The 13,528-nt window shown below is 43.5% G+C and overlaps 1 protein-coding gene across 2 annotated transcripts in view; it reads right to left on the reverse strand.

Annotated features, from left to right (window-relative positions):
• TPRG1 (tumor protein p63 regulated 1) overlaps window positions 1-4,698 on the reverse strand; it is a 202,197-nt gene extending 197,499 nt beyond the window's left edge. Inside the window, exon 1 of one of the 2 annotated variants that reach the window (XM_028100915.2) lies at window positions 4,290-4,698. Coding sequence is in view for 1 of the 2 variants with exons in the window: in XM_088025057.1 (XP_087881183.1) it covers window positions 4,286-4,301 (16 nt within the window). In the remaining variant the exon portion in view is untranslated. Of the gene's footprint in view, window positions 1-4,285 lie in introns of both variants that reach the window. The other variant, XM_088025057.1, reaches the window with a different exon arrangement.
• Window positions 4,699-13,528: the final 8,830 nt, after the last annotated feature.

The raw sequence follows: 13,528 nt of genomic DNA on the forward strand, positions 1-13,528 counted from the left end.
ACAACATTTTCAGCAGGGTTGAGTGGAACATGAGCCCCTACGGTGTGTATCTGACTCATCCAAATACCCCTTCCTTTGCCATTCATCCTCTGCAAGATCTTGATCTACTTTCTCCCTCCAGGCATTGGCATCTCTAAGAATCTGGCTGTAGTAATGCACGGTAATTGATGTAAGATCAGAGGTCTGCAAACATTTTCTGCAAGGGGCCATACAGTAAATACTTTGGCCTCGTAGATCATATAGATTCTGTCACAACTATTCAGTCTGCTCTTATAGCACAAACGCAGCCACGAGAATACTTACATGAATGATCATGCCTGTGTTCCAAGAAAAATTAATTTACAAAATCAGGTTAAGAGGCCAAACTTCATCCACAGGTCATAGTTCACCAACCCTAGCTCTGGGTATCTGGGGGCAAAGTGAAGTTAAGAAACACGATGTGGAATATTAATTGATTGACAGAAGTGTGCATCAGGTGCTGCAGAAACTCAGAGAAAACACCAAAGTACTCCAGGGGCACGAGGATAAAACATTTATGCAAGAGATGATACCTGCATGGAGTCTTTGAAAACAAAGGAATGTTAGAGAAAGAGGAGATGGGTAGGGAAAGCTGCATTTATAAATACGATGAGCTGTAAGAGACCCTGGCATTTGAAGGATTGCCAATAGTTCCCATTACTGGGGCAAGAAGTAAAAAAATTTAGGAGAGTATCAAAAATAAGGCAAAGCAGGAAAGCAAGGAGAATTTAAACAAACAAACAAAAACAAGGCATTAGGGAGCCATCGAAGAATTTTAGAGCAGAATAGACATCATCTGATCTTTTTTTTTTTTTTCTGTAATACTATTTCAGGACCACAAGAAGTAGGGGTAAGGATTTCAGGTAGAAAAACACTGCAATTGTTTGGAATAACAGTGGTTTAAAGGCCTAGATTTAGGCAATGAAGTCAATTTAAGCATTAGAATCAATAGGATTCAACATGGAGACAGGTTATATGTAGGACCAAGAGAAGAAGGAACAGATTACCCATAGGACAATTGGGCAGACAAAAGGGGGGAGGAGTCATCAATATTAAAATATTTAGGGCATCATTCAGCTCAGTATCAAACTGTTGAGTGTGAGATGCCTGTGGGACCTTTAAGTCGAGATGTAGGAGAGTGATCTGCTGGCCATGAAGGTAGATCAGTTTTTTACATACATCTGTCAGCTAGGTGCAATTATTATTCCCATTTCACAGATAAAGAAATGCAAATAAAGGAAAGGTCAGGGAAAATGATTTTTAACAATAACTCCAGCTGGATTTCTTATTTCTTGCCCTGAATTACAGAATTAGGATTTAACAGAGCATAGGAGCAGATGACAAGTTCATTTACAAAGAGTATGTAGGATGAGAAAAGAGAAAGATTGAAGCTGAAACCCCAGAAACAAAGTCTTTAGGAAACAGGGACAGCAGTGTCCATGGTGGTTATGTCCCTGCCCTGGAGCCAGAATGCCTGACTTCAAATCCCAGCTCAGTTGCTTATTAGCAGTAGCATGATTTGAACAAGTCCGTTAGACACTTCTATTCCTGCTTCATCATCTGCAAAGGGTGAATAATAATAGCACCTACCTCCTAGGCTCCTACCAACCAAGTAAAAAGATGTATGTAAATATCTGACCATGCACCACAGCAAATTAGTAAATACTCAAGAAATATTTGCTATTTTTGTTATTATTACCTTGCAAAGGAAACAGAAAATAAGTGGTAAAACAGGAAAAGTGGAAGAAAGTGCCATCCTTGAGGCTAAGGAAGGAGAAACTCCAAAAGACAGGATATACACAGAGCATCAAATATTGTACAGAGGTCAAGAAAAAGGGGCCTCAAATAGATCTGTGGGTTTACCCACTTTAAGGTCATATGCAGAGTAGTGGAGGCGGCTGCCAGACTGTGGCTGGTTCAGGAAAGAGTGGGTGCTGGAGAAGCAGAGTCAGGGATAGCTAAGTATATTCTGAATGGTTTGTAGGTGTAGGGAGCAGAAAACGTCAACTATAGGAGTTGTAAATGGAATGTAATTTCTAATAAGTGTGGGTTGCTAAGGTAGGACAAATGGGTAGTTTTCCATGCTGAAGGGGAAAAGAAAGTAGTGAAGAAGAGGTTGAAGATATAAGGAACAGGAGAGAACTGCTAGATCAACGTTCTGGAGGAGGAAGAGGTATATGATGAGATCCAGAGCTCAGGAGGGAATTGACCTGAAAGGGGAAGAGACACCTATTCCGCAGAAGCAGGTGTAGCCAAGATAAGGAATGGTTCCAGCTATAATTCTCATCTGATAACCTCAACATCATTGTGACGTAGCAAATATGGTACCTTGCTGAGAGAGAGAGCCATGGGATAGAGCAATTGAATTTCCAGAAAAGTCTAAATATCTGTTGCAAAAATAGGAAAAGGACCAAACTCTCAATACATAAAAGACTATTCAGGTGTCACTGAGGGCCAGACAAAGGTTGGAACCGTGAACTTAGAGTCACATCAAGTCATGTGGTGGCATGATTTCCCTCAGCTGACCCAGTGGTCTAAGTGCAGGAGCCAGGAAACAGAGACTGGAGCTGATTCAGCATGTGCAACGTCCGAGGAAAGGGATTTAGGATACCAAGAAGAGAATGGCCATCCAGGCTGGACAGGATGGTTAGAAGAACAGGAAAACAGAGAAGGATTGTTAGTGGGGGAAGGTAGGCATGGATAGCACAAGGAAACTCAAATATACCAGAGAACAGATGAAGCGTTAAGAGATGCAATGAGAGGTTTGTGGTCAGAGGATGAAATTTTATATTTCTGAAAGACAAGGAATCAGATAGTCCTCTGGATATTGATGACTCAGAATAATGGCCGGACTTAGGGAAGGAAGGCGAACAAGTTCTGGGCCTTAGTCTTCAAGGAATCAATGAATGTGAAGAGAGGGTAAGAGGTCCGTGGTTGACAGGGCAGTGGGGCCGTGGGGAGTAGGGGTGGAGAGTGTCGAGGATTTGGCTGGTATAGCCAAATGCCATGTTGTTTCCCTCCCCTCCCCCGAGCCCAAGAGAAATAGGGAACTAGACGGAGGACGATTTGGTAGCAGCAACATGCGGTATAGAGAAAGGTCACATTGCGCTACTTCCGGGTAAGATTTAAGAAAAATGTATTGGCGTTCCAGATAAGAGAACTTCCAGGTAAGTGGTCCCCCTGGGGAGACCAGGTTCCAGTTACCACAGAGGGTAAGGAATGAACCCCGTAAAAAGCCTAACAGTAGGAGAGAGTTTGTTAGCATGGACAGGCAAGCTTCAAAGTTACAACGCAAAGGGTCGGAAAGGGTAGTGTGTGCAGAAGGGAAAAGGGAAAGGAATCAAAGCAGGACAGGGGTGCAGAGATGTGCCTAGAGGAGCAGTAATAACCCAAGGGCACAGCTGCCAAGGAAAGCTATGATGTGAACTCTGGCAGAGTTCACAGCCTTCAAATTTCCAAAAGAAACTTTAGAATAAACTTGTTTTGATGCTAGAAAACCATGGCATTTGCTCAGGGTTCCAAACAATGTTGGTAAAAAAAAAAAATATGACGCCTCCAAAATAATCTTTTTTTTTTTTTCTGCGTGTGCCAGGGCAGGATTTTCTTTTACCAAAAATGTAGCTCTTGGTGGACGCTACAGTGACTCCAGTAACAAAGAAGAGGGTCCAGATCTCTCTTGGTGGCACCACCAGCTGCCTGAGCCAGTCAAGCAAGCTGCCCTACCTCCCGTAGTCAGCCAGTTATTAAAGCTTGTATTTAAGCCCTTACCTGACCGAATCAAGGTCTATGCCTTTTGTACCAGTTTACCTCTCTATAAAGCAGACTATCAATAACCACTCAGCTATTTCTCAAGGTCATTATAGAGAGCAACTGAATTAATAGTCCCCAAAGCACTAAACTTTGCAAACAGAGATACACGGTACAAATATCAGGCATTACCGTTACCAAGTAATTTATTATGTGATAGTTTGAGACACACACCAGAAACAAAATATGAAGTGCAGTAGAGTGGGGTAGAGAGGTAGAGCCAAGACCCATGGGGAGTGACTTGGCAAGGGTTCTTGGAGGAGATAAGATTGGAGCTGGAGATTGGATGTGTTTCATTTTCCCCAAAGATTCCTCGCCTCTAGTTGCTCAGGCATACCCTTCCTCTCCCCATTTCAACTAAGCCTAGAAAATTCAGCGGTCAGCAGAGAACGAGAGGGAAGCCAGCAAGGCCTCACTCCACTAACTGAAGCCGAATGTGGGATGGAACAGCGCAGCCCACCTACCTCACAGGCCATTGTCTTCCCTTGGCAGAAACACGCCTCACTGCTCCAGCTCGGCTCCTGGGGCCTGACCTCTTTTTCAAGCCTGTGGTCAGCCTGCTTATCGGGCCTGACCTCTTTCAGCTGGATGTTGTTTTTGACTTGGCTCCTTTCTTCTCAGCTGTTTCCATTTTAGGCCTCTGCTCCTGACTCTTGAAAGCAGAAGTAGCCAAGCCCCTTCCCTCCGCCCAGGCGAAGGTAAAGGGACTGTATTTGGGCTCATCAAACCTAAGTGGGACCAAAGATTGGTGTCCGCCTTTGGCTTTCTGGTGAGGGCCTTATTTGGAACAGCTGAGCCTCCTCTAGGAGTCTGGGGTTCAGGAGAACCGCATGTCAGCCTGAGGTGAAGAGAGATTTCAGCAGGAAGGAAACGGCAGAGGCCTTATTTTCTCAGAAAGGGGCTGAAAGCCCACTTCCTTTCCGCTTTGAGTGGTTGAACTACTGAGGAGCATTACGTCAAACGCCATTTACTCTCCAGCTTTATCAGGCTCTGAGGCCCAGCGTGTGGAGAGCTCGAAACGCGCCCATCTTGCCAAATAAACAAAAACGCACAGAAACCCTTCCCTAACTGTCTGTGCCCCAGATTTGGGGGTGTGCCCCCACATCCAGGAGCAAGTGGCTTCCTGGAAGGCTAAAGGGGATGAAAAGATCAAGACTGATTCTCTCTATTGCTCGTTCTCACGCCCCTGCCTCGCCTGCCCCCCCCTTTCCCACCCACAACCCCTCCTACTCCCCAAGGGGTGCCATTTTGGAGCCAAAAGCCACTTTGTCAGCACAAGAGCAGTCCCGCCCTCTCTTGCTCCACACACCATGTGACCCTGGAGAACCTCCAGGGCATATTTCATCTGGCATCAGCAGCTAGAGGTCACGGTGACCCAAAACTTCCTGCATTCCCAGGCCTGGTAGCCCTGCCAAAGCCAGCCATGGCGGGGGAAGGAGAGCGCCGCTTGGGGGCGGGGGGGAGCTGACCGAGTGTGGTGTTGGCCGCCCTGCCTGCCAGCAGACAGCGGCACTGGTTTTCCACTGCCGGCCCTTCATTGCACTTGGCCGGCTTTGTTCCTTCCCTGGGACCAAGTCAACAAGCTGAGACCAGAGGAGCTGCGGCTCTGCATGCAGAGCGAAGCCCTTTCCGTTTGCCTGCACACCGCGCGCAGGCGCTCGGCTCCGCGGCCCCCCGGACTCTGATTTCCCACCTGTCCTACCTGCTGGGCACTACATGCAGTGTGACAAGGGTTCAAGACTCCCAGCGACGGCTCCTCCTTCCCACCCCCCCTCTATGTAGGAGAGAACAGATCATTAGAGAGGCCGGAGACTTCATACTGAATTTTGCTCGGGGTCAAAAAAGACAATAAAGGTGAACCTCTAGAGCCAGAAAACAATTTTAGTATCAGTGTCCAGGGTCCCCTTCCGTGCAAGAATTATAAAGTTTTAGGGTTAGAAAAGATCATAAACCATCCATGTAAGTGGGTCTTCACACAATTTGGTAAAGACACCTTTGAGTAACTGATGACAACAAGCCACTCCCTGCGCTAGGCAAAAACCTGCAGACACTGGAGAGTTGGCTAACAATTTGGGGAGTGCAGGGACTCCAGGAGCCCCAGTGCAGCGACCTACTGGACCATTCCTTCCCCTGCCAGCCCTCTCGTTTTGCAGAAGGGGAACTGTGAGACCCAGAGAAGACAGTGACTCTTGCAAAGTCAAGGCTAGATGTGGTCCTGCTGAACCCGGATCCCTTGATTCCGAGGGAATCATCAGGGCCCTCACCTCCCCCCCTGCCCATTGTCTTGGCTTTGCTCTTAGCATCTTTCTCTTCCTTTATTCCCTTCCTGCTTTCTCTCCTCAGGTCTTCTCTGTTTCTTTTGCCTATTCTTTTACTTCGAGTTTTATTTCCTTTTGTGCTTTCCTTCCTTCTAGACTCTTGTCTTCTCCATCTCTGCCCTGTGTCTGGGGACCCAGTCAATTCGCCAGTGTCAGTTGTCTGGTCCTCTGGATAAGTCACCGGCTCCTGTGGGAGGATAGCATGTGTACATCAAGGAAAGAATGAAACTGTTGAAAGTAGTGGTATCAAGGAGAAAAATTTCATCTCTCTCCCCAAATCTTCAGTATAGATCTAGTGGGAATGGGTCTTCTTTTCACCCTTAGTGAAGACAAATAACATTAAAGGAGAGGAATACAGAAGCCAGTAGATTAGCGGTACTCATGGTATGGTTGGGGAGCCTCAGGGGATCCCTGAGACCTTTTCAAGGGGTCTACAAAGTCAAAATTGTATTCACCATAATGTTAAGATGTTATTTGTCATTTTTACTGTGTTAACATTTGAACTGATGGTGCAAACACCACGAGGGGTAAAACTGGGGCGGGGGTGGGGCTAGCATGTATCCAGGCATTGAAACTGAATTGGACTCCCAGTCATTGTAATCTTCACAGCCACGAACAACAGTTGTTTTAAAAAGTAAATTTTACTTAAGAATACTCATAAAGGAGCAGTTAAAAATATTTATTTGATTAAATTTAGATTAAATTTTATTGAACTGAAAATAAGTCTCGAGTACACTTTCTTTTTTTTTTTTTTTTCTATTCCCCGGCAAGGTGAGAAACGTGCATAAAGTACTTCTGCCACATACTAAAGTAGACTAGTTGTCTCAAGGAAAAGTAGTTACGCAATTGAGATGTAAGCTTTACCTATCATTTTTTTCCAGTTTTACCTGGAAGAACGACTGACAAACTGTGGTTGTCTAAACCTGTGTATTTGGCAGACATTTTCCTAATAATAAACAAAGTGAGCCTGTCATTTCCAGTGCGAAATAGACAGCACCTTTTGCCAAAGATAAATCTGAGCTTTCAGTCAAAAATTAAAAATGCTCGAAATGTGTATCTAACACCATGAACTGAACTGTTTCCCCATACTTAAAACTTTCCTGGTTAGATCAGTGGTGATACTGACAAATGTGATTATTTGAATTTTAGAATGAAATACGTCAACATGTGAAAGACTGGTGTAAGTCAGTGAACAGGTATTTTCCAAATGACCAATGCATGGTGTTATAAAACCATGCCTGACTGGGAAAACAGCCACTGAAAATGCAAGATAGACTAATGGATTTTAACAAAACTGAATACAAAATGTTCACTAACAGTTGCCAAGTTCCACAAGGCAACTAAACTCTAAGAAACAACCATATCTTGAGTTTTGATGTAGTAGCAAAGAAAAATGTCTGCAATTATCTGAAAACACTAGTAAAATATCCCACTCTTTTCCAACTCTATATCTGTACAAAGCAGGATTTCTTTCATCTATTTCAATTAAACAACGTATTGTTGCAAATTTAATAGAAGATAAGAAAATCTACCAGTCTCCAATTAAATCATACTTTAAAGAGATTTTAAAAAATGTACGACACCAGTTTTTTTTTTTTCTTTTGGAAAATATGGGGATTTGTGAATTCTTAACAATTTCTGAGTTTTAATTTCTAACACATATCTACGAATAAATAGAACCTACACAAGCACAAACTCTTTGGAGTGGAATGGAGTCCTGAGGCCAAAATATTTGAGCACCACTCCTGTAGACTATTCTAGAAGGAAGCAGAGATAAATCTGTGCAACACTTGTTAACTGGGCATCTAGTATGGCTAAGGTTCATGCTAAGTACTACAGGGGATCCAGCTCCTACAGCCCTCAAGGTGTAGCAGGAAGATAAGGCATGGAGATCAATAGCGGCAATCTGAGTCCAGGAGTGCCACCAGGAAGAAGGAACGAAATGCCTCCAAAGCTCCACTCAGGGTGGAGGTAAGCCAACCTAGAAAAGTCTTTACAGAGGCGATAACAGTTGAGAAGGCTGAACAAAAACTGAGCATTCAGAAAACAAAACAATAAAAGCAGAGGGGCTGGGGAGTGTTGCTGTGGGCCAAGCAGAAGGAAGAGCACGGGGGTAGGAGAGCAGAGAGTACATTGAGTAGAGCAAGCATTCCATTAGACACAACTGAGAGGCAGGACTCAAAGACTCCTATAGAGTTGAGGTTTAATAAATGCGTGCCAGATGAACCTATGTATGAAAACAGTGATTGACTAGGCCATGGATGCGTTTAGCTGTGTCTTATCACCCCTACTTCCCACAGTATATGTGAGAAAATTGTGTGGAGAAAGTTGATAGAGGCCAAAGAAGTGAGAAGATTCATATAAAGTGCAAATTAGAGACAGAGCGGGCCCTGACCTGGCTTCAAGGTTTCCTTTGCCAGACAATTCCTTCTTAAGTCAGGCCCTAGCTGATGTTCCTCTGTCCCAACTCTGGCGTGACACTGAGTGAATAAGGGTGAGACTGACACAAGCCTTGAGATTTATCACTGGAAGAACGTCTGCTGAACACCACTCCCTGATCAGAACAAGAGGGATTCGGAGAGGAAAAAGATGCTGGTCTTGTCTTCACAGTCTCTTGAACAAAGCCTTCAGGGGAGAGAGACCCATCTGACCATGACTGAGAGGGTATAGTGCTACTCTAAGTACAGAGCACAGACAAGACCTCCATCCGAAGGATGGTGAAGCTTTCAAGAGGGGATGGAAGGGAAGGGAGTGATTCAGGGGACTTTTAAAGGCTAAAGACTGATTAGATACCTAGCACTCCTTGCTGCATTCAAAGGCTCCTGAAGGTCTGTGAGTCTGCTGTCTTTGCCTTTGGATCCCCAACACCAAACACAGTACCTGTCCCAGCAAAGACATCCCATAGGTGTCCGATGCACTACTCCGAATGCAAGGGTAAAGAAGAGACATGATGCCAAGACTCAACTTTTTTCCACCATTTTCCATCTTTCCATTAAGACATTATTGATATATTACATAGAGAAATTTAAGGTGTATGACATGATGATCTGATACACATATACGTTGCAAAATAATCATCCCAAAAAGGTTAGTTAACACTTCCATCCCCTCACATAATTACCATTCTGTGTGTGTGATGATAACTTTAAGATTTACTCTAACAACTTTCAAATATATAATACAGTATTGTTAAGTACAGTCACCATGCCATACACTAGATCCCCAGAACTTATTCCTCTTATAGCTGAAAGTTTATACCCTTTGACCAACATCTCTACATTTCCCCCCACCCTTTTGCCCCTGGCAATCACAATTCTATTCTCTATTTCTTTGTGTTCTACTTTTTTAGATTCTGCATACAAGGAGAACATAGAGTATTTGTCTTTTTTCTGTCTGTTTTGCTTAGCATAAGGCCCTCAGCATCCATCCATGTTGTCACAAATGGCAAGATTTCCTTCTTTTTTATGGATGAATAATTTTCCATTATAAATACATATCATATTTTCTTTATCCATTTACACATTTATAGACACTTAGCTTGTCTCCAAGTCTTGGCTATTTGTGAATAATGCTGCAGTGAACATGGGGCTGCAGATATCTCTTCCAGAGTGATTGATTTCCTTTGGATATATACAGGAGAGGAAATGCTGGATAATATGGTAGCTCCATTTTTAGTATTTTGATGAACCTGCATTTTTTTTAAATTTAAATTCAATTAACCAAGTTATAGTACATCATTTGTTTTTGATATAATGTTCAATGATTCACTAGTTGAGTATAACACCCAGTGCCTCCATTTTGCTTTCCATAGTGATTGTGCCAATTTACTTCCCACCAACAGTGCACAAGTGTTCCCTTTTCTCTACAGGCTGACCAAAACTTGTTGTCTGTTATTTTTTTAACAGCCTCCTAACAAATGTGAGGTGATAGCTCGTTGTGCTTTTGATTTGAATTTCCCTGATGATTAGTGATGTTGAGCATCTTTTAATGAGTCTGTTGGCCATTTCCAAGACCCAATTTTGAATACACCACACATTTTCTACACTCTGGTGTATGACTCCCCAATCTCCCCTTCCCTACCATTCGAAATCTTGTCAGTCATTGGTACCTAAATATGCCGCTGGCAGGCAGCCTCTCCTGGACCAGCAATCAAAAGGTGAAAGTGTCCTGTTTCACTGCAGACAAAGTCTTACAAGTATTCAGGACAAACAAGACAGTAACGACTATAGACCAAGTCTCTGCCTCACTTTACTCATGCTCTCTCACACCCTCTCAGCAGACAGGGGACAAAAACATTGCATTGGTACCCTAGTCATGAGTCAAAATCGCTGTAAGAAAGGCTACAATCAATACGCATAACACAAGACTGATATGACGCCCTGGAACTGAGGAACCATCTGCAAAACTGATGCCAGTCACTTCCTAAGGTCGCATGTTACGCTCCTCTGGGATGGATGGGCCTGCTTCTCACCTTGACCAGAGCAAGGAGGAAGGCTTCAGTGATGGATGACAGCAAGGGATTATCAGCCCTAAAGAAGGGGTATTCTGTACTTCTCTTGCCACCCCTGTCAGCACTGACATGCACAGAGATGCAGCCCTACCCATCATGTCTAAAAATGCCCACATTGAAAACACTTCCCCTTTTTGGGATTGGCTGTCAACACAAGTGACACCGTGAGAAAATCAATTATGCCTGGGTGAACTTTCGTGCCATAACTCACAGAGCTGTGTTCACCAGAACAAATGGCACAAACTTAAGATGCAAGCAGGAGCCAGTGAGGAGGTGGAGGGACTTCAGCAGCATAAAGAGCAAGTTGAACTCCAAACCCAAGGACCTGAAGCAGTTGGTCAACCCAAGACTTCCTAAGCACCACATAAGGGGAACCTCAGAGCACTTGGAATAGGTATGTCTTTGTTCATAAAGAAATTTTAAAGGTGAGGGATTCAGCAGGGTGGTGGGCAGAGGGGAAGGAAGGGGCAGCTATGGAGTGGTTGAGGAAGGGTAAGAAAGGACTAACTGTACTGGAGAAAATCTTTCTTCTTGTGAGATCCAGGTGGAAGGTTGCCTGGCAGTGAGGCCCCCACTCCACCTGTCTCATAGGATACCTTTTCTCATAACCCTGTTACAGCACACAGCACACATAATGCATTGGGAGACACTACCTCCAAATCTGTCTCACTATAGGACTCTGGTGGCCCTTTAACTCAGAGACTTCGAAGAATGATTTCTATGTCCCCAGACTTAAGTGTAGGGCTGGGCCATAGTGGGAGCCCTCATTGTGTTCAGAGGCTGTATTCTGAAGGAGACTCAGTGACAACCTGAAAAATGAACAACTGATTAAAAGGAGGTAGACCTAAACAAAGCCAATAACCCAAGGGCTGCTCTGACCATGCCCTTTAGATTAGGCTGCTCTCTTTACCAAGAAGAACACTGTCTGATCATAACTAAAGACAATTAGAATGCCTCCTAGAGGCCCAGCAAATATCTCACTTTAAAGAAACAGATTTTGATAAATATGGAAAATTGGGAATGTGTTTCCTTTACAAAACAAATACCTTTAAAAACAGGGGAAACATTTTTTTAAGAGTGTGAGCTTAAAATTTCCCAGAATGCACATACTGTAAGTTAGTGGACTGAACCCAAAATACAGGTGACTTCACCTGTCTTTCCATTGTCCATCCACATCCTGAAAATTATAGGAAAAATCCTTGAGAAGAAAGATCACATTAAGCTGCAAATTCAAATCAGTCAGGTTCCAAGACTTAAATGGCTTCCTCTTTGGCGTCTACGTAAATAGCCCATAAAATCCCTGTGAGCCCGCAAAATAAAAGACCATTTTATTCAGCTCAGAAACAATCCATACAACACAGAACAAGATGTCTCTCCAATATACTTACAAAAATCTGCCTTTTGGTAAGCCAAAATTAATATTCCTCCTGTTCTCCTGGGTTATGTCTGTAAGGTCACTACAGTGAGAACTCCTTCTGAATGTCGAAGGCTACTCAATTAATCTTCTTGTTTGCAGAGATTTGAAAGCATTTAAGGAAGGTCAAAAGCTTACACCAAGCAAAATGCAGCTACATTCCCCCTGTTGTGCAAGGTTTACCCTAAGTCATGTTCTCCTTCCCATTTTCCCTGTCTCTTTTCTATTCACCATTTCTCCCCGACTTCTGTTTTTTTATTTTTCTCTTTTTTGCCTGTATCTCTCTCTTATTCCTTTTACTTTGTGCACTTGCCATTATATGGGCTTTGACTTTGAAGTATTAGCCAAATATCCTGGACTATTTGGGCAATTTCATATAGACAAATCTCTGTGTCTTCAGCATCCTTTCATTTACTCACAGAATTGAAGAAGGAAAAGATATGATTAAAGAGAAATTGTATTCCTCAGTCTAAGTAAGTTAGAGAGCACTAACAACACAGAAAGGAAGAGTTGAGGTGGTTTAGATTTTCAAAGCTTGTCAAATTCCATCCATTAAATGAGTTCATACATGTAGCACATAAACAGTGCCTTTTATGCTGTGGGCACTCAACAATGCGGATTCCTTATTTCTGCCTTCATTCCAGTCATTAGCTATGCTGGTCAGCCCTGCCCCCAGGTTGTCCTAAACAGTTGGTAGTTGGTTTTGCCCAGAGGCTAAAGCAATGAACTTCAATTCTGAAGTCAAAGGGGTGGTGGAACCCCCACATTTGCTCTCCAAGCTACAAAGCACTCCTCTGAGGAGCCTGCCTGCTCCTTGCCCACAGACACAGGAACAGGTAAATAATAGGTAACTCTGACAACCAGGAATTTAAAAAGAAGGAGGGGAAGGGGCGCCTGGCCGGCTCAACTGGTTAAGCTTTTGACTCTTGATTTTGGCTCTTGTCATGATCTCAGGGTTTTGAAATGGAAGTCCTGTGTTTGACTCCGTGCTGGTCATGGAGCCTGTTTCAGATTATCTCTCTCCCTCTTCCTCCCCCTCCCCAGCTCTCTCTCTTAAAAAAAAAGGGGGGGGGGGAAGAAAGGAAAGGAACAAAGAAAAGAAAAATATCTGAGAAAAACCAACACCAGAAAAGAAACCACAAATGTAACAAATACAACTATTAACACTCAATAAATAGAGTTAATGTAGAGAGCAAAGAGGAAGACATTTAAGATCACCGATTACTATCTTCAGGAAGATTAAAGAAAATATCACATCCTTGAGGACTTGGCAGCTAGAGGCTTGCTTCTCAGAGTGTGGTCCACATGCCCATGGCCTCAAAGCTTGTTAGAAAAGCAGAATGTCAGGCCTCACCCCGGAATGACTAAAATCCTACCTGTAGTTTTCCAAGACCCACAAGGTATGTGTATGCTCATTGCCATTGGTGGAGCACTGCATTAAAGGGCTTAGAATTTGAAGTT

This window comes from Eumetopias jubatus, unplaced genomic scaffold (assembly GCF_037043125.1).
Source record: "Eumetopias jubatus isolate StellerSeaLion01/CBP00866 unplaced genomic scaffold, mEumJub1_p1.0 scaffold_1, whole genome shotgun sequence".
NCBI classification, from domain to species: domain Eukaryota; kingdom Metazoa; phylum Chordata; class Mammalia; order Carnivora; family Otariidae; genus Eumetopias; species Eumetopias jubatus.